This window comes from Lissotriton helveticus, chromosome 7 (assembly GCF_964261635.1).
Source record: "Lissotriton helveticus chromosome 7, aLisHel1.1, whole genome shotgun sequence".
NCBI lineage: Eukaryota > Metazoa > Chordata > Amphibia > Caudata > Salamandridae > Lissotriton > Lissotriton helveticus.
The window spans coordinates 1,924,871,818-1,924,898,417 of record NC_136068.1 but is presented as its reverse complement, the minus strand read 5'-3'; the positions used below and the strand labels follow the sequence as shown (position 1 = coordinate 1,924,898,417).

Below are 26,600 nucleotides of genomic sequence, written 5' to 3'. Positions count from 1 at the left end.
AGTCAGGGCATGCCTTAGTGGCTAAGATTAATTCAAGCTTTCCATCCATCACTTTTTGTATACTTTAACTTTTACGTTTTTAAAAGTGTCATTTTCAAAAATGCAATCTAAAACCATTTAAAATAATTTCAAATTACAATTTTGTTGAGCCTAAACAACATATCTGTACTCGATACCAATCAAAAGTTAGCACTTACTAAATGTAATAAGGTAACCCAATGTTAACTTATGGTACAGGTAGGCTCTGCATAGTGAAAAATGTATGTAGGAGTTTTTCACCACCAGGACATGTAAAACTTACAAACGCATATCCTACTTTTTTAATAAAATGCGCTCTGCACTATGTGCTGTTAAGGGCCTACCACAGGGGTGACTTATATGTATTAGAAAGGAAGATTTAGACCTGACAAAAGATGTATTTTGACAGGTGGAATTTGCAGGTTAAAATTGCACACAGCCTGCTATTGCAGGTTTGAGATATGCTTTAAACTCCTACTTTAGTTGGTGGCACCATGAGTGCTGCAGGTACACTAGTAGAATTTAATTTACAGGCCCTGGGTATATGTAGTACCATAGACAAGGAAATTATAAGTAAATTAAATGTACCAATCAGATGTAGACCCCTCATCAGACAGGCTAGCTTGAATTCAGTGGCACAGTGAGGTTCAAACACTTTTCGCCCAAAGTGGGATGGGTATTCCTAGTCATGGGTCCCTTGCTCACAGCTTGGCTGATATGGGGTAATACCCCAAAACGGTCCTAGGATGCTTGTTTCTAGTTCAGGGAGGACCTGGCTGGACTGTTCCCATGAGGAGCAGGGTCAAGACTGATTTGCAAATGGCTGGGTCCAAACTGGGGTGATGTAGTGAGCGAAGGAATGATGGATATAACCCAGATCTCTTGACTGGAGGTGAATGTATGATTTATTCAGCATTCCATCCATCATTTGTTTGCATAGGACAACACCAGCACAACTGGGAAATTGGCTTGGCACAAACCCACTGGCCTGATGGCGATGGAGTACTATTACCCAGCAATGCAGTCTGCTGTGTCAACAGAGGTACACCACTTATGCGACAGTAAACAGTCTGTCGATGCGGACAGTGGTTCAGCTAGTCCATATCTAAATACGGCGGGCGGGACTTTTAACTGCCGCCACGGAGGGATGATGGGAGGCCCATCAAGATCTAAATCAGGCTCTTAGTCTCTGAAATGGAAGTCGGAAATCTCCAGTAGGACGAAGCAGAGGGCTATAGCTGAAGACCGGTCCACGAGGCCGGCTACCCCTTTGGAGAAGGAACACTGAAATGGATTTGCTGCTATGGAGAACAACATACTGGGAGAAGCTGCAAAGTCAATCCGACTTGCGATACACTTCGGGCGGATAGATTAACAGCTTGGTCCCGGTCTCCTCCTGGTTCTCTTTGCAGTTTTTAGCCCAAAATTGTCAAAGCCACCACTTTTGAATTTTGCCTATATGGGCACCACTTCCAATGGTCGAGGCCTGGAGCGGCACCACTTGGAGGGTCAGGACTCATTCAGGCTGGGTCCAGGTGCGGATTCAACATGGAGGAAGCCTTTTGTGTCCCAGTGGCTCTGAACAGGAGGCCAGAAAACTAGCTCTTGTGAGTCACTCTGGAGGTCCAGGTACAGTAAAAGTCCAGACCTTGCCTCCAGGCAAAACATAGCAGAGCAACAGGACAGCAGGATAGCAATCCAGAAGGGGAGTGGTCCTTCGGAACAGCAGTTTAGCAGAGTGGCAGTCCTTCCAGTAGCACAGCACTCCTTCTTCCTGGCAGAGTATCCACAGGTCCAGAAGTGTGCTGAAGAGTGGGTCTGTAGGTTTTATTTTCATATTCTGGTGATCATCAGGAAAATTGGAAGATGCTTCTAGATAGTCGCTTTGAAGTTCAGGGAATTCCCTACCTCCTCTGCCCTGGCTAGAATCTGGCTACAGTGACAACGTGAGGTTGTTGGCCTCTTTTTTGTGAAGGCAGGGCATAGTCTATTCAGTTGCAAGCGGGACTGTGCTCAGCTCTGCCCCCCACCCTGGTAGCAGAATGCCCATTGAGGCAAACCTAATCCCTCTATTGTGTGACTGTCTGGGAGGAATTCACAAAGGCTAGCTACACCCAGTCATGCGACTCTAGAGAGGCTACAGTCTCAAAACGGCCAATGGCAGAAAATGGCAACTTTCTAAAAGTGGCATTTTCAAAATTACAATGAAAAATTTGACTCTACCATTAAAAAGGCTTTATCATTACAATTTTATAGATCTCAAATGTAACATAGCTACATAAAACTCCCAATTGGCGATTACAGCTTATTAAATGTAATAAGGAATCCCCAATGTTGTCCTATGGGAGGGGTAGGCTCACAGTCGTAGAAAAAATATGTTTTTTTTACTACCTGGACATGTAAATCTTAGTTGTACATGAACAATCGTTTAACTATTACACATCACCCTGCCCTATGGGCTACTTAAGTCCTAACATAAGGGTGATTTATGCACTAAAAGGGGAGTTTAAGGGTTGGCAAGGGCAGGTCAGGGACATTTTTTAAGGTGCTACTTAAGTGGCTGGCACAATAAGTGCTGCAGGCCCATTAGTAGCACTTAATTTAGAGGCCCTTAGTATATGGTATACCACTCCACAATGGATGTATAAGTACACTAAGTATGCCAATTGGGTATACGCTAATTTAACAATGTGTTAGGATGAAAGCACAAGCACTTTAGCACTAGTTTGGCAGTGGGAAAGTGCACAAAGTCCTGAGGCCAACACAAATGAATTCTGCAAAAGTGGAGAATATAGGCAAAACGTTTGGGGTGACCCTGCAGAGAAGGCTAGGTCCAACGATGCTGTTGATATCCGATAGTATTAATGTTTTGAATGATATCACACAGTGATCAGTTAGTAACTGACATACTTTTTAAACAGGGAATGAGACATAAAAACAGAAATGAACCGGGCACAGGGATGGGCTACTGTCAAATAAAAAAAAGAAGACAGGAGCATGACAGGCAACACAGGACTATGAGGAGCAGCCTGCAATATGATTGGTTATGACTTTGTTTGTTCTTTTTCTGAATGTATATGGAAAAGGAAAAGGAGTGTTGTTGATGTTTCAATATGGCTGCTGGGAAATAAAAGTGAAGGAAGTAAACCATAATCCTCGCCTCTGTGTCCTTAATAGAATATAAATTTTCTGTTACAATAGCTAGGAAATTTTTCATTGTACTTAATGCACATAATTTTGTTGATCGTCTCCCATTCCCCGAAGTAAAGTCCAGTGCTCTGTGGCTTCTGAGCTAGGTTCACGATACATAAATACCAATATGTACAACTACATCTAGGGTGGAACAGGCTGCACTTGCAGTTAGTCCTGTGGCCTCTGACAGGTCCTCAGGCTGTGGCCTCCTGCCTCTATCGGTCTTGGAATATCTCTCAATGATTTGCAATAAATGTACCTGCCCAGCGGGGGGTGCTGTATCTGTACTGAGGATGCACTTTGACGTAAGATGCCAAGCATGAAGAATGACATTAGGGGTGGTGCAACTGCCAGGAAACCTCACCGGAAAGTATTAACCGAGACAAAAAGAGGCCACAAGGGAGTAATTCATTTATTTTAAAAATATATGTGTGACTTGAAGGTTTTTCTCCATTTTTTTCCCGCTCGCTCTTCCTTTGCTATCAGCTTTTCTCTCTCTCTTCTCAACATATCATCTCTATGCCCTCCTCATCCTTGATCTCGTTCCTACTTTTTTCTGTTCCCTTCTCCTTAATGTCTCTCTTGCATTCCCACCTTTTTCTCACTTTCACGGTCTTCCTTCCCACTCGCCATCTTTTTTCTCACCTCTCACTTCCCTCTCTAATTTCCTATCCTCTGTAACCTTCTGCTCATCTTTCCATCTCTCTTCCTCATCACTGCGCCTACTACCCCCTTTTTCTTGCTATCCTTTCTACTTATCCTCCAATTCCTTCCTTCATATCCCTCTTTTCACCCTTTCTCAGTCTGCCTCCTCTTCTCTCCCACCTAGTAATAATGATAGAGCTCCTGCCTTTGAGGACCGTCCTTGAGTAAGGAAGGGTAAAGAAGAGACCGTGTAGAACCTGAGAGTATTGAGGAGGCTGGAAATCGATGCGCTTGGTGGCCCAGACAGAAGGGGCAATGCTACTGGAAGAACCCAAAGAATTGTGTGGTAAATTTCTCATTCAGGGTGGGATAAGATATCTCAATCAATTTAGCATAGCGCCCCATGGTGATGCCCTCTGTAGGCATGACACGAGCATTACTGGCGATCTGCGCTACATCACATCATGTGATGTCATTTCCTGTAATGTCATGGTTGGGTTTAAAACCATGTGATGTCATCTTTTTACTAGTTAGCATGCTTGAAACCTTTTGGTCATTGAAAGTTTGTAAGATTGAACTTCCTGGTACAACGTAAAGGTTTCCTAGAAGATATGGCCAGGACTTCTGGTTACCTCAATAATCTGTTCAGCTCTGATCATTGTGAGCTTGAAAGTGGAACACTCACACCCTCCTGGGGGCATCAAAGCAATCCCCGTGAGTCAGGACTAACCATCATTTACCTGCTCCATGCAGAAGAGTCATGTGAGACTCATGTGACGCCCCACCGTCCCCCCACCCAAACTCACCTCTCACCACGGCCACCATACCTCAGAAGATCTTAAACTGAGGAACCTCAGGTCAGTGTTACAAGAACAATCTTCACCTGAATTTGGGCCTCCTCCAGCTGAGGGGCCCTCTGGTTTCCATGAGCCTTGGGGAGGTACTGCTCATAGTTGGACATTTGCACGCCTTCCTCTCTTCAAAGCTACATGGCGTGAGGCTTGTAAAAGAAAGGTCCATCCCAGGCTCCCGACGCAGACTGCTTTTGAAAATACTCTTTGGACACCCATTAAGCCACATTTTACCTTCTACAACAGAGACCACAGGACAAAGTATTACATAATCCATTGTTCAATGCAGACAACCTTGATGGGTCTTCACCAGCCATACACACTCAGGGGCAACTGAGTGGCCCTGCAGCGGGGTCAAGGAGAGTTCACCGGCCACAGTCAGGCATCCCAGCAGCTGAATAATGGTACAAAAGCAGTGGAAAAGCACCTACCCAACCTGGTCGCCATGATACAACTGGCAAAGACAGAAAAATATGTAAACACAGTGTGGCATCGAAGAACATGCAGGCTCCTTGCAGGAAGCCAAAGTCCTTCCACCACCCTGCTGATGTGCCGCAGTACAGAACACGTGCTGTGGAGAAACATCGTCTGGGGGTGGAGGCGAGGGTGGGAGCACAGTGGAGACTATTGAAGGTCTTCTAAATGAGATATGCATGCCCATCTCTTGGCTCTCCTGAAAGGAGAGGTCAGGTCCTCCTTCCAAAGGCAGGCTGAAGGTGCAATGGTGCAAAGCCAAGCAACACAGTGAGAGCCGCAGTGCCTGGCTCTGAACCCAAGCACTATGAAGCCTTTGGAGGTGGTGTAAGGTCTGCATAGACCATTCTTGGCCAAACAGAATTTTACAAACGTACCTTTTCGAAAAATGGTGGAGCCTACGGATCCGTGCGTCTCTGAGGATCTTTCTTTCATAGCTTTGAAGCCGCCTCGTTCGGTGATTAATAGAATCTGCTCTTCGGTCAGATGTACCCCAAAAAACACAGATATCTTCTTTACTGCTGCCTCCAGATCCTAAAAGGAGAAAAGGGTCAGTTAAATCTTAATATAAAATATAAGGCGTATTTTTCCCGTTGAATACACCAGATCTCTTCGGAGTTTCATTTGCTCTCTGCTATAATCAGCTTTTAGCTATCTGTTGTCAGAGACCTGCTGTGTACAGTACAAATACTTGGAGTGTGCTTTGGGTCAACCCATTGCTTATCATTAGTTGGTTTTCTTCTCAATCCAACTTGCTTGCTTATCATTCGATGGCTTCCATTCCTCTTCTTGTGTGTGTCCCTCACCTCACATCAGGAAATTACAATGTTTTCCTTATTCTTTGAGCTCTGAGAGACAGTATATGTTTTTAGCTCTCATCCATGTGCTGCTTTCTCTACTCTTAGTCACTCTGCGGAGGGCATCCGACGGGTCATGCAAGCCAAACTCATTCCTATGCTGAGCTACGGTCACCCTGTTATCCTGGGTCAACTAACTGAAAAACAGGAGCGACTACATATAATGGACTACCGAAAGGTATTCAACCTTCCCTACTCCACCAGGCGCACATTTATCCGGTTGGAGCATAATATTAAACTGCACTACAGGGTGACCAAGGAGAGCCTGACACTATCAGGGAAGCACTAAAAGTAGTCTTCCTGCTGGACAACAACAGCCCCTGGGCTGGGTTACTTCCTAAAGGCCAATGAGACACTGGGCTAGTCCCCAGGGACCGTAATCGATACACCCCTCACAAAGGCCAGCCTGAAAAGCCTGCCAAAGAAACAGGGCAAATGCATCTCAAGCTACAAGACCTCGAACGAATCATTCACATCCCTGGCGTTGAGGGTCTCGTCCATTCACATGAAACCGCAGCAAGTCAACCCTATTTGAAAGCAGGGCTGGGGAGGACAGCCCTACAAAACATACTGAGAACGAGGCTCCTCACATTGCCAATTCGGGACTTCAGGACACTCTGGAAACACAGAGTGCCTGGAAACAAGGGATGTCGCCTGTGTCATTATCACACAGAATCAACTGCACACCTCATTTGCTGCCGCCCAGTGTTGCCGGGACAAAGCGCCTATATCTGAGAACTCTGCTCTTGCAAAGTGGTGTGAGAACATGCAAAGAGGCCCTAATGCTTATTTATTCCATCACGGAGCTGATGGCCCCCATACGAATCGGAAGATTCCACACAGAAGCAGCAAGGATCTTAAGAACTACCCAAGCAATGGAGACATAAACCAGGATCTTAAGAAATACCCCAGCAACGGAGACATACACCAGGATCTTTAGAACTACGCAAGCAATTGAGACATAGCCAGGATCTTAAGAACTACCCAAGCAATGGAGACATAGCCAGGATCGTAAGCACTACCCAAGCAATGGAGACATAAACCAGGATCTTAAGAAATACCCCAGTAACGGAGACATACGCCAGGATCTTTAGAACTACGCAAGCAATGGAGACATAGCCAGGATCTTAAGAACTACCCAAGCAATGGAGACATAGCCAGGATCGTAAGCACTACCCAAGCAATGGAGGCATAAACCAGGATCTTAAGAACTACCCAAGCAACAGAGACATAAGCCAGGATCTTAAGAACTACCCAAGCAATGGAGACATAGCCAGGATCGTAAGCACTACCCAAGCAATGGAGGCATAAACCAGGATCTTAAGAACTACTCAAGCAACAGAGACATAAGCCAGGATCTTTGGAACTACTCAAGCAACGGAGACATAAGCCAGGATCTTTAGAACTACTCAAGCAACGGAGACATAAGCCAGGATCTTTAGAACTACTCAAGCAACGGAGACATAAGCCAGGATCTTTAGAACTACTCAAGCAACGGAGACATCAGCCAGGATCTTTAGAACTACGCAAGCAACGGAGACATAAGCCATGATCTTAAGAACTACCCAAGCAATTGAGGCATAAACCAGGATCTTAAGAACTCCCCAAGCAACAGAGACATAAGCCAGGATCTTAAGAACTCCCCAAGCAATTGAGGCATAAGCCAGGATCTTAAGAACTACCCAAGCAACAGAGACATAAGCCAGGATCTTAAGAACTACCCAAGCAACAGAGACATAAGCCAGGATCTTAAGAACTACCCAAGCAACGGAGACATAAGCCAGGATCTTAAGAACTCCCCAAGCAACAGAGACATAAGCCAGGATCTTAAGAACTACCCAAGCAACAGAGACATAAGCCAGGATCTTAAGAACTACTCTAGCAACGGAGACATAAGCCAGGATCTTTAGAACTACCCAAGCAACAGAGACATAAGCCAAGATCTTAAGAACCACCAAAGCAACGGAGACATAAGCCAGGATTTTAAGAACTACCCAAGCAACAGAGACATAAGCCAGGATCTTAAGAACTACCCAAGTAAGGAGATATAAGCCAGGATCTTTAGAACTACTCAAGCAACGGAGACATAAGCCAGGATCTTTAGAACTACTCAAGCAATGGAGACATAAGCCAGGATCTTAAGAACTAACGAAGCAACGGAGACATAAGCCAGCAACTTTACAGGTTGATGCCCATCAAGAGCCATAATACCCCAATTGGAGGAGTTTCTTACATGAACTGGCTACAATGATCTCACTCATGCACTAGGCATTTCTGATTTCCAGTGCGCACACTGGCATGCAAGGAGGGTGGATCACTCGAAGGGTCCGCATAAGGTTCTGACTTTTCATCAAGCTCCTCACATAATCTCTTGGCCAGGCCCTTTTTCACTTCCACACCTTGTAGAGCATCAGGCGCACACTGGCGCGGACGAAGGTCGTACCACTTTAGGGGCCCACATACGGTTCTGTTTTCCCATCTAGCATCCTACACAATCTCTTGGTGGGGCCCTTTGCACTACCATGCGCCCAACAGACCGATACTTCACTGATCACGCAAATGGCAATTAGAATATTAGATTTCTATCAACCCGGGCGGAGTATCGTTTATTATTTGTCGCATTAACCTGACACTCGCCCTGTATAACTTAACCCCATGCATGATTTCACGCCACAACTATGCACACCCGTGCACTCCATAGTTATGGCTTTGCATAGTATCGTCTCACCCTGTACTCGCTATACAAACCACTTTGACTGCACACCTCTGGTGGCTGTTAATTTTTCTTGGTGACAAATGCTACAACACCTCTAAATTTCAATATGGCATAATTTCATGGCATAACGTATGCTGTCCATTACATTTTTATACTCACTTTTTATGATATTGCTTTTGTAAAAGATTTTAAGTAATCATACAATAAAGAAAGATTCAGACTGGACTACTGAGCAGACTTGATTATTGCCAAATAAAGGAAGCATTCATGCTACAGGGGCAGCCATTGTTTGCGGCTGAGGCTGTACCTATAGTGACGGGAAAGAGGTCTCTTCTCCCTGATGCTCATAAGTCTGGTTCCCCAGGCTGCTGCAGAGCACCAAATGTCTGGAGGATTTGTTCCAGTTCCTAGTCATGCAGAATGTACCTGGCAAGCATTTTCCTTTAAATCCTGGTAATTCCATAGACAGCTGTTATATTTTATCAGGTTCTTGCACTTAGTCCTCTGTGTTATTTTTAATATGGGTCATGGGTAATATGCTTTTTAGATTTTGTTCTGAGTTTCCCGCATGAAATTTGAAAAATATAACTTTCCATTGAATAAAAATCGAAAATATTTTATTCAATGTTCAGTTTCACGATATGTGTTCACTTTTCCTGCAGATTTTTGCATTGTTTTCTTTGACTTTTTATAACAATGCTTTACCAACTAGCAATGGCAAAGTGAAGAATCACAGTGACCATCATTGCAATTGTATTAGTGCTTACTACCCCAACGAGGCATTAAAGCACAGTATGCTACTAGATGTCAAGGTTAGTGGTTGATCCGGTGGTTATTGTTAATTATTGTGATAGAAGTGAAATCGTGCATTCAGTGGCTTCAGCTTACATCACAGAAATTGATGTCACATGATATTTTACAGTGACAGCATTATTAAAAGTGACATTGGACAGCTCGCGGGCTTGTTGACATCAACAGGAGTGGATAAATCCTAATTTCTTAGTGAAAATATACAGAACAAGTGGTTGCTCAGGCTGAGTATGCATTGCATTTCAAACCAGCTGCATCATTTACAGAGCCATCATGACCAGCACCACCAGTTATCTTGCAGACAAGCTCACCTTCTCTGGGGGATCCTGGCACACCCGCAGACAAAACACCATCAAACTGGAGACTAAGAAGTGTTATAAAAGAAGAAAACTAGACTGCAGGCCTTTTCCATCTATGCATCCGGGATCTGGAACAGCATGCGAACATAGCCATCTCGACCGCCACAACTCTGGCCTACTTTAGGAAAGAGATGTAGATTCACTTCTTTAAAGGACACTCCATCACAATGCAGTACTAGTACACAACTCAGCTTTATCTACCATCACTTGTTGACTTTAATGGTTGTCGTTGATCCTGCACAAACCTCTGCAGCCATTTTAGCTACGTAAGCGCTGTGCACATACTACTTATGCACATGGCATAGAGATTTTTTAGGGCAAAAGGTAGTTGAACTAATAATGCCAGTGGGGGCGCTAGGTGGCGCCAAACCAAGATGGCCACACGAGTGTAAGGCTCCAGCCAGACCGAGTGCAAATTCACGATCCTTCATTATCCTCCATTGCACTTAAGGCCTGAATTACACCTCATCTGGTGACCGAAGCTGTGACGAACCCAGCGGTGCTTGGATTGTCAGAAACGGACATCGGGAATGGGTGCCCCGGAGCAGTTCCTCCCTGGCCGGTCGCGGACGCTGGAGCGGAACCTCGCCGACGCCGGATCGGGTGACCAGAAATGTCCGAGGCTATCGGGCCTAATCACGGAGGCCGGAAATTATCTCATGCCCTGAAACCTTGCATGTGCCCCGGCGCCTGTATGCTGCCTTCGAGAGTGAGCTCCGGATGGCGAGAGAGGTACATTTTACCCTGCTGCCCCCACCATATGGCGTGAGAGACCCCGACTGCCGGCGGAGCCACCGCACACTGTGTCCCCGGGGCCTTCATAGACGGCTTGATCCCTGCGAGCGAGGGGGCTCGGAGAAGGCCCGTACCACGCCAGCCACGGCGAGCCGCCCCCCCCTCTTGAAATCGCTTGAGGCGACGGTGTAGACCCCGTCCCGGGACACCCGAGCAGACTGCACTTAAGGCCGCGACCGGCGGCCTACCATTCCAAGACCGGGTGGACCCGCCTGCACACCGGGGCTTCCTCGGGGCTTCCACGAGGCCCACGTCGGCGAGGCCCGCACCATCAGATTACGCCTCGGCTGTCACCCTGCGAGCCCGCTCCCACAAGCTCGCCATTAACCTCAGGGGGCTGGGAGGACCATCTGGCCTACTGGTTCACGATCAAGGCTTCCACCTCGGACGACTGCGACGCCCTTACCAGGTCACCATACTCCACCCCGCACTCACGGGCCCAGTCCGGATTATACCACGGGTCACCGGAGCCGGGAGCGGTCGTGGATGCACTGACGGCCGTCTCGCGCTTGCCCCGTACCCCGAGGGGGACTGGATGTTCGTGACCCCGACCAGCCTAACTCCCCCGAAGCCTGAAGTGCGTACGGATTGAGGGCTCCTCCACACCAGTCGCTCCCCCAGCTCCAGCTTGCCCTACCACTGCCCGCTTCCTGCGCCCTGGCTTCCTCCACCGCCGCGACAGCGCCGACTCCTCGGCGCGAAATGGGCCGCAATGATGCCAGACAGTCCAAAATCCCCTTCGAATCAAAGAAGGCGACCAAGACGCCGTCGGAAAGGGAGGGTAGCCCCACTACCTCAGCTCCCCAGGCAGAGGACTGGAAATCACTCCTATTGGACATGAGACAGAGCCTCTCCACAATTGATGCCAAGATGGACACCATCAATTCACGCATGGACAGCGTCGTGGCGAAACTTGAACATCATGACACGCGTCTCAAAGAGGCAGAGGACAGGATCTCGGGGCTGGAGGATGGCGCTACTACCACTGGCAGGCAAGTCACTCGGATGGACAGGCTACTGAAAATAATAGCGGACAAGAACGAGGATTTAGAAGCTAGGTCCAGGCGCAACAACGTCCGAGTCCTTGGCCTTGCAGAATCCACCAACACTGGAAAGATGGAGATCTTTATTGAAAACCTTCTTGTGGAATTGTTTGGAAAGGAATCCTTCTCTCCGCACCTCATAGTGGAAAGAGCCCACAGGTCTCTTGCTGCCAGACCTCCCCCTGGTGCCCAACCGCGACCCACTATCGCCCGCTTCCTCAATTACAGAGACAGAGATGCGGTGTTGCGCCGGGCGAGGGAGGTCGGAACAGTTACTTATGGCAATACAACGCTCTCCTTTTTCCCGGACTTCACTCCCTCAGTCCAAGAAGCCAGACGGAAATTCGCTGGGGTGAAGAAGAAACTCCAATCTCAAGAAATTCCTTATGCCATGCTATATCCGGCCAAACTAAAGATAACACACCGGGGCTCACAGCATTTTTCAAAATCCGCAACAGGTGGAGGACTTCCTAAAACTCCACAAAAAAGACCGCGTCAGGGAGGAGGCAGAGGCGCGATGCTCTAGGTCGCCATCCCCGATGTCTCAACCGGAGTGACGAACTGGGGTACCACCTGGACCACGCTGATACAGAACTTTGGACATGGAAGGACTGGTCCCTGCATTTCACGGTGAGGTACATTTACTGCTTTAAGCCTAACTGGCCTGTGATTGCTATTGCGCTCGGTCGCCCACCTCCGTCCCGCGCAAGACAGCTAGGTTCTGACCTGGCGTCTGGCGGGTGAAAGTGAGGAGGTGGATGGCAGGTCTGGCGCCCCTAGATCACCGTCCCCGATGGGTGATCCCCTACAAACTTTTGTTCTCTTCTTAGTTTTGGGGTGGTTAACAGTTGGGTGGAGGGTGGGAGACTTGGATGCCCGGCCAGTTGGGGATGCCGGTGTGGGTGGGACTACTTTCCGATTGAACACTGAGGCAGCGATTGCTCTTGCCACACTGTATAGGCATAACGAATCTCATGCTGCTACTGTACTGTATTACCGGCCTGTTGGGGTTGCCGGCTGTGTTGAACATATCAACTGTTATAGTCCCGTCAGCGTAGCCGCTGCGGGCTTCACGGGGACAAAGAGGAATTCTGTGAATAATGTGCTATGTGAAACTCTTGGTGTTGCTGATGTGTGCTGTTTGGAGCCAACTGCTGCATGCCTGTGCAGGGATCTTCTTATGCTGTTGGGATGGGTGACGTGAGCGATTCGCAACCAGCCCTGCAATTTCGCCTGTTAGCATGGAATGTTCGTGGGTTGAATGACCCGAGGAAGAAACGGCAAATTCTGGGGTACTTGGATAGACATGGAGTGTCAGTGGCAATGTTACAAGAAACTCACCTGGTGCCGAATGCGTCCCCGTTGTTTGCTTCCCGTTGGGCCTCATGCAGGGTGTTTTCATCGTATTCAAGTTACTCTAGAGGTGTCACGATCCTTGTCAAGAAAGGATTGGGATTTACCCCATTTGGTACTGAAACGGACCCCAATGGCAGATACTGCATGGTTTGGGGGAGGTTACACTCTCACACAGTCCTACTCGCTTGCTACTATGGTCCCAACATAGATGATCCGGCTACACTCCTCACCCTATGGGGCAAGATACAAACTCTTGGCATATCCCATGTAATCCTAGGTGGGGACTTCAACACTGCACTGCACCCTACAGTGGACAGATCACACCCCAATTCTACCCATTACACCCGCACACAACGCACCTTACTGAGCATTGTCGAAGATCAACACCTGACTGACTCATGGAGGCACTCCCACCCATCAATTAGACAGGGCACACACTTCTCCGCTGTCCACTCCACCTGGGCGTGCATTGACTATGTCTTTCTCACTGCTGGTCTTACCCCTTGGCTAATCAAGACACAACACCTAGCCCGCACCTTCTCAGACCACTCACCTGTCCTTCTGAACCTACGTATTCCCCTTGCTGTTTCCCCTTACCTAAGCTGGAGCCTTAATCCTGCTCACCTAACTGATTCAGCCTTTAAAGCGGACCTAGAGCAAGACATAACAGAATTTTTTGACCGCAATGTCAATTAAGTCTCCAGTCTCACTACGGTCTGGGAAGCGTTTAAGGTTACCGTTTGTGGCTGGTGCATCTCCAAAGGGGGAGGGGTCCTCAAATCTCTACGAGGCGACCTGCGAAAACTTGAAGGAGAAATAGGCGAACTTGAGAACGAAATATCTCTAGGACAGGGAGGGCACACAGCCAAGGCGCATATACGGGAAAAAATTGCTGCCGACAAAGAATGCAAATTTCTGGGGAAGCCCTTTACAGCGCGTACATATGGGGAGGGAGACAGACAGGGCAGAGCGCTCGCAACTGCGGTTATGTTATGTTATGTTATGTTAAAAGAATTTATTGAGCACAGCTAACACCATTAGGTTTCTTGGCGCTTATGTTGAGGGAGCGGAAAGGGAGACGTGGAACAGAATCTGAGAATAGGACTCAGTGAAAAAAGAGGGTTTATTGAGGGAACGGGAAAGGGAACGTGAGACAGCATCTAAGGATAGGACTCAGTGAAAAGGAGGGTTTTGAGGAGTGATCTGAACCCGGAGTATGATGGTGACAGCCTAAGAGGAGAGGGAAGGGAATTCCAGAAATGAAAAGCTGAGGCCACCATGTTTCTTCCTCTTGAATCTGGGAACTGATAGCAGGGCCATCTGAGATGACCGAAGATTGCGAGAAGGAACGTACGGGTGGAGGAGAGAAGAGATAAAGAGGGGGCCTTGGCCTGCAAGAGATTTGGAAATAATGCAGCCGAGCTTGAACTTGCAGCGAGCAGGTACCGGAAGCCAGTGGAGACTTTTTAGGAGAGGACAGACATGTTGATCTCTAGGTTGGTGGTAGATCAGGCGAGCAGCCTGATTTTGGATCAACTGAAGTCTCTTCAGTTGATAGTCAGGAATGCCTACGTACAGTGCGTTTGCGTAGTCAAGCCGCGACATGACTAACGCAAGCAGAGCCAAAGTAAGGGCTTCAGTGGTAAGTAGGCGAGAGATTTTTCGGATTTTCCTGAGTTGGAAATGGCTGGCGGACACTACTGAGCTGATCTGGGGTGTCATAGAGAGATCGTTGCTGATGACAACACCCAAGCTTTTGGCACAGTTAACTGGGGAGGGAGAGCTACCCAGACTAGCAGGCCAAAAGGACGGCTGCCAAGGATTGGAGGATCCCCCGACAAGAATCAGTTCGGTCTTGTCGGGGTTGAGCTTCAGATGGTTTGAGCTCATCCAATTGCTAATGAAGCCAAGCGTGTTTTGGAAGGTCATGATGGAATCATCAGAAGAGTCTATGGTAAAAACCAGTTGTATGTCGTCCGCGTAATTAAACGCGGCGACCTTAAACCCACGGAGGGAGCGAAGTAGAGGAACCAGGTACAAATTAAAAAGAAGAGGGGACAAAGAAGAGCCCTGCGGGACACCACAGGTCAGCGCGACCTGGGTAGCAGAGAACTGGGACAATCTGACGGCTTGTTGCGTTCAGTCAGAAAGGACTGAACCCAGGCCAGGGCGGTGCCCTGGATACCAGCCTCTCTGACACGGCCGACCAAAATACCATGGTCGACCGTGTCAAAGGCGGCCGATAAATCCAGGAGGACCAGGGCCTGACGGATGTTGGCGTCGGCCCCTCTGCGCAATTCATCCATCACGGAGAGGAAGACTGCCTCCGTGGAGTGCGCAGGTCTAAATCCGGCCTGCTGGGGGTCCAAGACACGTGAATCTTCAACAAAGGTGCTGAGTGTGTGAGTGACATGCGACTCCAAGACTTTGCTGAGGAAGGGGCGAAGAGATATGGGGCGATAGTTGCTCATGATGGAGGGGTCTGCCTGAGGTTTTTTTAAGATAGCGACCACCTCAGCCTGTTTAAAAGAGCAGGGGACCTCCCCGATGGCCAAAGAGTTGTTTAAGAGGGCCAAGGGGGGTTCAGGGCAGGAAGTGAAAGCTACCCGAAGGGCCGAGGGGGGGCAACAATCGCGTGGAGAGCCAGAAGAAACTTTGTGCAAAAGGGAAAGAAAGTTAGTTGTCAAGATAGGGGGGATCTGGGTTAGGATGTGAGGGTTGAAAAAGTTGGTAGGGGCATTGGGCGGAGAAGGGGGTGACGGGGCTTGGACAGAGATACTAGTTTTGATTTTAATGATTTTATCAACAAAAAATTGATTCAAAGAATCACACAAGGATTGGGAGGGGGAAGGCGTGATGGTTACTCTCGCCGGGTTAGAGAGTTCCTCCACAATTGAGAATATATCTTTAGATTTATTGGAGGAGCCTAAGATTCTGTTAGAGAAATAGAGGGATTTGGCCGATGCTATAGCTAATTTGTATTTTTGGAGCAGGGAAGAGAATATCGCCTTGGTCTCGGGGGAATACCCCCGGCGCCAGCGCCGTTCTGCCTGGCGGAGACCAAGTTTTTGGGCTCTCAGGTCCTCGGTGAACCACCTCTGGGCGTCGTGGCATCGTCTCGCTCTGACTAGTTTTAAAGGTGCTACCACATCAGCAGCAGAGGTGAGCCAATGAGTAAGGCTCAATGTCTAGGAGTCGATGGAGACAGATGGACCGGTGGTAGGAGGGACAGATGAGCTAAGAAGTGATGTAAATTCATTTAAGTCTGCCCTGTTCCAATTGCGGGCCAGAAAGTTGGTATCTCGGGTCTTAGTGGCAGGAGAGGGCATCGCTAGGGTAAAAGTAATTAAAAAGTGGTCTGACCACAGACAGGGGAGAACAAGGGGAGCAGAGATGTTAAGGCAGGATGTCCAAACCTGGTCTAAGGTGTGACCCTTGGTGTGCGTGGGTGAGTGGATGTGTTGGGTGCAATTTAGACCCAACATGAGGTCTGAAAAGGCCAGAGAGCCTGGGGTTTCATGGGCGTCCGACGGCCAGTAATTAAAGTCTCCCAGGACCAAGACATTGGTGTTATTAATAGTGAGCTGGGAAATAAGATCGCCAAATTGGGCTGGAAAATTGGGCATAGGTCGAGGGGGGCGATAGACCAGGGTGCATACGAGGGATGACCCAGGCTGTTCTAGTCTAAGTACCAGGCAGTCGGTCATAGGGATGCTAATGGTAGGCACAATGGAAAAACGAATCGGGTGCTTAATGATGGCCGCAACCCCCCCTCCAGCTTTGCCAGAGGCACGGTTGGCTTGTAGTATGTAGTATCCAGGGGGAATAGCCGCCAGGATATCGGGGGATGAATCGTCTGTTAACCAGGTCTCGGTCAGGAACAGGATGTCCGGCTGTTCCGACCCCAGAAGGTAAAAAATGTCTGACTGGTGGCTGACCAGGGACCGGGTGTTGAGGTAAGTCAGTGACAGAGAGGATTTTGAGGCTCTTACCGATGGAGAGGTAGAGGTCCTGGACCCCGAGGCTGGAGGCCTGGCAATGGGTGGGGAGTGGGTGGGTTAGACCACCTAGACACAATAATTATGTCACCACACTCCTCGATAGTCGAGGTAAACCCCAGAGAGACCTCCCTGGACAGCTTCGGGTCCTGACCGACCACTACGCTGAGCTCTACACCTCCCATAGACGAGTTGAGCTTGACCTACCCACCTATCTTGATGACACCGCGATAGCCTGGCTCAGCCGGACCCAACAGAAGTTCCTCCACTTGGAATTGGAGGTGGACGAAATTAAGGCCGCGATTATGTCCATGAAATCGGGCAAGGCCCCAGGCTCGGATGGCCTACCGATAGATTTCTATAAAACCTTTATACACCTTCTTGCCCCGATTCTAAAAAATGTATACTATTCGGCCCTTGAAGACGGCATTTTACCGCCCAGTATGCGGGAAGCCCTAATTGCCTCCCTGTTAAAACCAGGTAAACCGCCGGAACACTGCGATTCGTACAGGCCCCTTTCATTATTAAATACGGACGTCAAAATACTAGCGAAAGTCTTGGTGACCCGTCTGAACCTGTTGATGGAACGTCTGGTCCTTCCGGATCAGGCGGGCTTCGTCCCGAACCGCGCCACCTCCCACAACCTCCGCACCCTTCAGGCAGTACTACAGGATATAGACCCCGGATGCGAGGCAGCCGCGGTCTTTCTTGACGCCACAAAGGCTTTTGACTCCCTTGAATGGGACTATTTACTGGTACTTCTGGAACGCATGGGCACCCCCTTCAGCTTCATTGATTGGATCCGCCTGCTATATCATAAACCACAGGCTGCAGTCCTTTTAAATGGGGCCCATTCAAAACCATTTGAGATTCGCAGAGGTACTAGACAGGGGTGTCCTCTCTCCCCTGTCCTTTTTGCAATAGCGATTGAGCCTCTAGCGGCCAAACTCCGGCAGCACCACAATCACCGCTCCCTCATCTGCCCGGAAAGGCAATTACTCATATCACTGTACGCCGATGATATGACCCTATATATCAATAAACCACAAGAAAATTTGAATCCGATCTTACGTGAGATCACTAAATTTGGCGCCATCGCGGGAATACAGATTCACTGGGCAAAGTCGGCCCTGTTCCCCCTTACGGACAAGACCCAGCAGTTCCCTCTTGACTACCCGCTTCTGTGGGAAAGCGAAGAACTAAAATATTTAGGGATCAATATCACTAGGAATCGGGAAACTCTTATACGTGCTAATTACGGTACTGTCATGGATAAACTGATTGATAGCGTCACTAAATGGATCCACCTTCCTCTATCTATGGTGGGGCGTATCTCCTTAATTAAGATGGTGGTGCTCCCAAAGTTGCTATACCTCTTTACCAATATACCTTACAGCCCAGGTGCACATTTCTTTCAGGCCCTAGACTCCCAAATGTCCAGACTTATATGGGGTGGGAAGCAGGCTAGAGTCGGACTCAAAACTCTCATGCTCCCCTACCATCAGGGTGGATTTGATGTACCGAATTTCTGCCTCTACTATAACTGTGCGCAGGGACATTTCGCAGCGTACTGGCTCCACCCTCCTCCCTTTATGGCTCATCTTGCTGTGGAAGACGGATACATGCGGCCCGAAAAGCCTTCGGGATATCTTTATACGTCCTCCCGAGTGATTGATCGCGACCCCACAACGGTGGACTGCACCGTGCGGGCTTGGCGCCGGATAATGACGCGCATGGGCGTTACTATTCTATACTCCCCCCGCATGATATTGGCACATGACCCTAGACTAAGCGTTACCCGCAAAGAGATCGGTCGCAAACTGCTCACTAAATTGGCTATACGCACGTGGGGCGATCTGTACATACAGGGCCGATTTTGTTCGGCCGCACAATTCTTCGGGGCGCATGCACCCTCAATCATGGACACATTCCTATACACGAGATTACGGCAGAATGTCCGTGCGGTCACCCCTGACTTCCCGGACGAACCAGAAATCGTGGCCCCATTGCATGGTCTTCTACTCACTGTTACCCCGATGCATGTAGTCTCTATGCTGTACAAGCAGGCTTGTGCGGCCCTCAACCCCCCGCCTCTCAGAGCTAGGCGAGATTGGGATGCGGACCTCGATGCCCCCCTCTCGGACGAGCAATGGGAGGAGAGTTGCTCGCACACGAATGCTGTGACTGGCAATGCCCGTCTTAGGCTGGTTCATTTTAAGTTCCTGCTCCGGCTTTATCATACTCCCGCCAAATTGTGCCGTTTCGGTTTACGAACAGATGACCGGTGCCTTCGATGCAAGAAGGCTGGAGCTGACTTTATTCACCTAGCCTGGACATGCCTGGGCGTGGCATCGTACTGGAAGGAGGTGTTTCAGGTTATGTCTGAGATGGTGGGAGTGGCGATCGCCCCCTGCCCCAAAATAGCCCTACTGGGGCATTCCTACTCAGCGCTCAAGACGCACCGGAAATTCTTCGCGCTGGGATTCTTACTGGCTAAACGACACCTGGCCTGCAGATGGGGGCGAGGACGCGCCCCCAAATTCAAGACTTGGCTGTCTACTATGTCCACTTGGCAAGACCAACTTCACAATTACGCTGACTTGTTACCCCAAAAAATGCGTCCCAAGGACTTATGGGGCCCCCTTACCGCTTATCTTCTCCGGACTCAGGAGGAGAACCCGGAAGGTCTGAGCCAACAAGTGTCTCCGGCCTGATCTGACCCCCCGAACGTACACGATCACGGGCCCGACCCCCGTTGAATCACCCCTATTGAGCCTCCCTTTCCTCCCCCCCCCTCCCCTATCCCCACTCCCTTGGCCTATTCACCACAACGCTGCCAATATGCAGGGGTAATTGGGACCTGTCGGGAGGTGGGTGGCACAGTCCCAGTGGCAAACTCCGAGGATAGCTCCTGATCTCCCCTCCGACACAGAATGTGTGGGGGCTCGCTGGCCGTCCTCCCACCCCCTCTTGGAGGGGTATCCCACGAGCTCAGGCACGACAGATGCACGATATAGGTACAAGTAGCACACCTTTCAGCTAGCACATACGCTTCCAGACTACACTCCCCCATCCCCGCACCAGTTCCAAGTGGCTATAGGGTTGCAGAGCAGGCCGGATCCTCTACCGACCCACCATAATGGAGGGAAACTACACTCTAATGCTCTGCCCTGTAAATCCCTCTGCTTTGCATGCTGTATGTGGTGCCCACGGTGCTGGATGGGACGGGACACATTGATTTTCACCAGGAATCACTCTCAGAGTTGGGGGGGAGGGGGAGGGAGGGAGGGAGTTACACGGAAAATGACCTCAGCTGTTTAATGCTTATTCTGAAAACTTGCAAGGGAAGCTTGATACAGGATGACGATTTATGATGTGGAGTTTCTCACATTACAACGCGGCCGGCCCGGATGGGTTGTAGGCGACACGCTGTGCTAATTAATTGCACCTCTCCACATCGTAACCGCAATATTGACACCACCTGTTGTTGCTGCCGGCCTGTCATACAAGGTTGTAGGCATGAAGCTGTGTATTAACCACTTGCACCGAATAAAGGTCTTTAAAAAAAATAAAAAAATAAAAAAAACGAATAATGCCAGTGGAGATGACTGCTTCACAGGCACAGATGCCTACTCTATGCTGTCATTCATCACATGATTATGACGTCATACGCTTCACCCATGTTCAACACATCCACAATGTTCGATTATAAAACTAGACTGCTAACAGAGCTCTAAAAGTGTGCCACCTCTGGGCGCCATGATGGCGGACAGCTTAACAGCTTAAGCCTTCATCTTCCTTGGCAGCAGCTCAGTTGGGAAGGATGTGGCGCTTGCCTGTGCTGACACTACAGGCACAAGTTGTGGATGACTTGGGAAATATTTCAACTGTTTTTAGGTCTCTTAAAAATAAATGGAGCAACCCAGTAGGGTTTCCCAGGTGTTTTTGATTGACAGGTTTGAATTTGGTGTGTTTCTTTTAGAGTACACAGAGAGAGCAAGAAGTTGAACTTTCAAGAAAATTTGTATTTATTTTAGATAGCAATATTTGCACCTTTGGGTATGCACAGTTTACAAATTGGTATGTGGTAGCATGTAAACATACGTGACAGGTGCACTTGTTATGTTATCAAACCCGAAAAGATCTATGTAACAGCCAAAGTGAAAACAGCCTGCAGTATTGGCTGTTCTTCAGAACAGAACTGAACCAAGAACAAAAACCCCTTCATGAGATAAAAATGTAATTTAAAGTTTTGAAGTGTAACAAACAGCTCCACAAGAGATACAGTACTACAAAATGAAGACGCAATAGATTGGTGTTCCTTATTGTCACATCTCCGAGGTAGTGTAGTGACCCTCGCATGCAACAAAGGCTTTTGAAGCTTGTCCAAGTGCATTACTACACAAAAGAGAGGATGTAAAGAAAAAGGAAATACTTTCAAATGACAGCTCATTTGGAGGCACCACCACCTCCTTAAGCAGAAAGCAGGGCTTTCTCATCATGTCACATTTACACAAACAACTACCGAAGGCTGTAAAAAAGGAAACCGCATCCAATGCTTTATAACAGAAGTTATAACACAAGGCTGAGAGTGACGCAGTTTAAGGCACACCATGATGGAACTTGGGTTTGAGACACTAAGTTGGTTAGTTGCAGCAAAGGTCTGGAAATCAAAAAGTTCAGAAAAGTTTCTATATCCCACTGCTCTGGAGGAAACTTTTTCTAACTTTCTACTGGTGCCCAAATGATCATAGGAGTACATTTCTAATGCCTTCTATGACCTCTGGGGATCTCAGAAACTCACAGGGTGTCAGGCAGAGGCAAAAACAAGGGTCTAGTCCATTTCCAGATCCAGTGGCCACTGGTCAGTTGGATACTTGCAAGAAAAGACCTCTTGCAGTTTGTTGTTGTCTTCCAGTGGTAACGCAGGAGGTCAGCCAACTGACTCTTGGAGTCTACTTGCCTATTCCTAGGTACAAGAGGGAGAAGGTCCAGTCCTTCAGAGAGCCTATCAGGTCACAGGCAGCAGGTCCAGTCCTTCAAAGAGCCTATCAGGTCGCAGGCAGCAGGTCCAGTCCTTCAGAGCACCTATCAGGTCACAGGCAGCAAGTTTGGACCTTCAAAGCGCCTATCCGGTCTCAGGCAGCAGGTCCGGTCCTTCAGAGCACTTTTCAGGTCACAGGCAGCAGGTCCAGTCCTTCAGAGAGCCTATCAGGTCACCAGCTGCAGGTCCAGTCCTTCAGAGCACCTATCAGGTCACAGGCAGCAGGTCCAGTCCTTTAGAGAGCCTATCAGGTCACAGGCAGCAGGTCCAGTCCTTCAGAGAGCCTATCAGGTCACAGGCAGCAAGTCCAGTCTTTCAGAGAGCCTATCAGGTCACAGGCAGCAGGTCCAGTCCTTCAGAGAGCCTATCAGGTCAAAGGCAGCAAATCCAGTCTTTCAGAGAGCCTATCAGGTCACAGGCAGCAGGTCCAGTCCTTCAGAGAGCCTATCAGGTCACAGGCAGCAGTTCCAGTCCTTCAGAGAGCCTATCAGGTCACAGGCAGCAGGTCCAGTCCTTCAGAGAGCCTATCAGGTCACAGGCAGCAGGTTCAGTCCTTCAGAGAGCCTATCAGGTCACAGGCAGCAGCAGGTCCAGTCCTCTTCTGATTTTCCACATGTCTAGAACGTGCTCTGAAGAGTGTGCCTTTGAGATTCCACCCTTATGACTGCAGGAGTCTCCAATAAATATCGCTAGAGCTACTGGTAGCTCACCAACACCCTCTAAGGGTCTTGAAATGAGCAGAGCTGCCTTCTTGAATATGCATAGACCCTCTGAATAAGGTACTGGGCTTGGCTTCATCTCCGAAAGCTACTCCATGAGCGATTGTGCGGCTACCAGTAGCTCTCAAGCTACGTGTTTGAAACCCCTGGGCTATTCACTGGCGGACTGCAATTGGACAGCGAATAGAAATTAGCTTCCAAAAGGTTTAGGCAGGGAAGAGTTGACTTTTCGCAAGTTACTTTTTTTTAAATAATTGTTAAAAATCCAACTTCAACATTGAATTGGATTTTACTAACTATTCAAAATAATTGTTTTATTTTTCTACATACTCCCTTTCCCGATTGGCAGCTTTGGTATTTTAATCCACACTCTGATTTTCTACATTTAACAGCTAAGCCTGCCACAGTGAAAATAGCTTTGTGGGTGAAGTTGCTGTAAAGCCATTGTAATGTTAATTTTCAACATGCCCCACTTTAAAATACCATGCACCCTGCCTTGAGCGCTACAAGGTTTATATAAGGATGAGTTTCTAATGTTTTAAAGGGAGGGTACCTGTTAAAAAGGGTTATTTCACAGGTTGCACTGCAGCAGTCAGGTTACATAGGAGTGGCCTGTAGCTATTTTGACACTGCCACTATATGGGATGGCACTATAGGTGTTGCAGGTCAAAAGTGGCCTTTAATCCCCAGGCCCTGGGCGCAGGTTCTACGCTAAGGATTTACAGGCAAGTTAAATGTGCCAATCAGGAATAAACCCAATTAACCATGTTTACAAGGGGTGGCACATACACTTTACTACTAGTTAGCTGGGGTAAAGTGCACAGAGTTCTAAACACAGCAAAACTAGGCTGCAGAAAAGGTGAAAAATCCAGAAAAGGTGAAAAATCCAGGACAACCAGGCAGATTTCCTACATGTATTAAGTCTAAGGCTGTGTAAAGAAGGCTCTGGATCACCACAGCCTGAAAACGGTGGACGACAGTGGAGTCGTCTCAATACTTGTAAAGATCAATTAGATGTATTCTTTTAACAAAGTTTCACAAACAATTTGCATGTATAAGCTTGTTCTTTTATGTAAACATTTTAAATAAACAACTCAACACATATGTCTTATATGCTGTAATCACAAAACAATTGCATGTCAATTTTGTGCTGTCATAAATACTTGTTACACAAAAACATTACAATCAATATCCAAAAAGTTGAAATTAGAACAGAAATAATAATAAAGGAAAATCCCAATGCATTTCGGGTTCTAACATATGAACCCTTCTTCAGGATGTTGTTAAGTCTAAGGCTGTAATGAACATGGTGTGTGCGAAGAGGACAGCGGTACTCTCAACATATTACATGCGGAGGGCACACAAATCATGTATATGCTAGGAGGACAGCAGTACCCTCAACATATTTCAAGCCAAGGGGACACAAGTCAAGTATATGTTAAGAGGACAGCAGTACCCTCAACATATTACATGTAAAGGGCACACAAGTCAAGTATATGTTTAGAGGACAGCGGTAACCTCAACATATTACATGTAAAGGGTACACAAGTCAAGTATATGTTAAGAGGACAGCGGTAACCTCAACATATTACATGTAAAGGGCACACAAGTCAAGTATATGTTAAGAGGACAGCGGTAACCTCAACATATTACATGTAAAGGGCACACAAGTCAAGTATATGTTAAGAGGACAGCGGTAACCTCAACATATTACATGTAAAGGGCACACAAGTCAAGTATATGTTAAGAGGACAGCGGTAACCTCAACATATTACATGTAAAGGGCACACAAGTCAAGTATATGTAAAGAGGACAGCGGTAACCTCAACATATTACATGTAAAGGGCACACAAGTCAAGTATATGTTTAGAGGACAGCGGTAACCTCAACATATTACATGTAAAGGGCACACAAGTCAAGTATATGTTAAGAGGACAGCGGTAACCTCAACATATTACATGTAAATGGCACACAAGTCAAGTATATGTTAGGAGGACAGCGGTAACCTCAACATATTACATGTAAAGGGCACACAAGTCAAGTATATTTAAAGAGGACAGCGGTAACCTCAACATATTACATGTAAAGGGCACACAAGTCAAGTATATGTTAAGAGGACAGCGGTAACCTCAACATATTACATGTAAAGGGCACACAAGTCAAGTATATGTAAAGAGGACAGCGGTAACCTCAACATATTACATGTAAAGGGCACACAAGTCAAGTATATGTAAAGAGGACAGCGGTAACCTCAACATATTACATGTAAAGGGCACACAAGTCAAGTATATGTTAAGAGGACAGCGGTAACCTCAACATATTACATGTAAAGGGCACACAAGTCAAGTATATGTAAAGAGGACAGCGGTAACCTCAACATATTACATGTAAAGGGCACACAAGTCAAGTATATGTAAAGAGGACAGCGGTAACCTCAACATATTACATGTAAAGGGCTCACAAGTCAAGTATATGTTAAGAGGACAGCGGTAACCTCAACATATTACATGTAAAGGGCACACAAGTCAAGTATATGTTAAGAGGACAGCGGTAACCTCAACATATTACATGTAAATGGCACACAAGTCAAGTATATGTTAAGAGGACAGCGGTAACCTCAACATATTACATGTAAAGGGCACACAAGTCAAGTATATTTAAAGAGGACAGCGGTAACCTCAACATATTACATGTAAAGGGCACACAAGTCAAGTATATGTTAAGAGGACAGCGGTAACCTCAACATATTACATGTAAAGGGCACACAAGTCAAGTATATGTAAAGAGGACAGCGGTAACCTCAACATATTACATGTAAAGGGCACACAAGTCAAGTATATGTAAAGAGGACAGCGGTAACCTCAACATATTACATGTAAAGGGCACACAAGTCAAGTATATGTTAAGAGGACAGCGGTAACCTCAACATATTACATGTAAAGGGCACACAAGTCAAGTATATGTAAAGAGGACAGCGGTAACCTCAACATATTACATGTAAAGGGCACACAAGTCAAGTATATGTAAAGAGGACAGCGGTAACCTCAACATATTACATGTAAAGGGCTCACAAGTCAAGTATATGTTAAGAGGACAGCGGTAACCTCAACATATTACATGTAAAGGGCACACAAGTCAAGTATATGTAAAGAGGACAGCGGTAACCTCACAAAATCACGTGCCAAAGGTGCACAAGTAAACATAATGAATATATTATATGTGAGGAGGGCGACTGTACCCTCAACATATTACACGACAAAGACACACAGGCTTACAGCGGTTAACACTTCTTACCACTTTCATTTCTTCGAACATCAGGACCATCACATTTTCATCGTCTATATGTTCATTCCAGGCGATGGCATATTCAAACCATGAACTGTAGATCACTGAAACAGAAAGGCATGTCGGTGAACGCAGTTATTTCAAGAAAACGTAAGACCTCTACATGCCACCATTTCTGCCACGCTCTGCCAACCCTCTGGATTAAAGCCAAGAGCTGCTGTTAAATGTTAATGGTGGATCTTACAATATGATACGAGTATACTGGAGAAATAACATGGGTCTAGGGAGGTTTAAAGACGCTGAACAAGGGACTTTGGAAATTCAGCTTCCGGCCATCAGCTACCTCAACTTTCATGAATGGTTGGTCGAACGCATTCGGCATCATCATCAGCCCACAATGATCCCTCAGAAAAAAACATCACCACCAAAGAGCTCTAG

The 26,600-nt window shown here is 47.5% G+C and overlaps 1 protein-coding gene across 1 annotated transcript in view; it reads right to left on the bottom strand.

The window, feature by feature from the left end:
* LOC144770903 (sulfotransferase 6B1-like) overlaps window positions 1–26,600 on the bottom strand; it is an 87,507-nt gene that overhangs the window by 8,216 nt on the left and 52,691 nt on the right. Inside the window, exons 5-6 of the mRNA XM_078655694.1 lie at window positions 26,172–26,266; window positions 5,558–5,714 (exon numbers count right to left, since the gene is read on the bottom strand). Of these exons, the coding sequence (XP_078511820.1) occupies window positions 5,558–5,714; window positions 26,172–26,266 (252 nt within the window). The remainder of the gene's footprint in view (window positions 1–5,557; window positions 5,715–26,171; window positions 26,267–26,600) is intronic.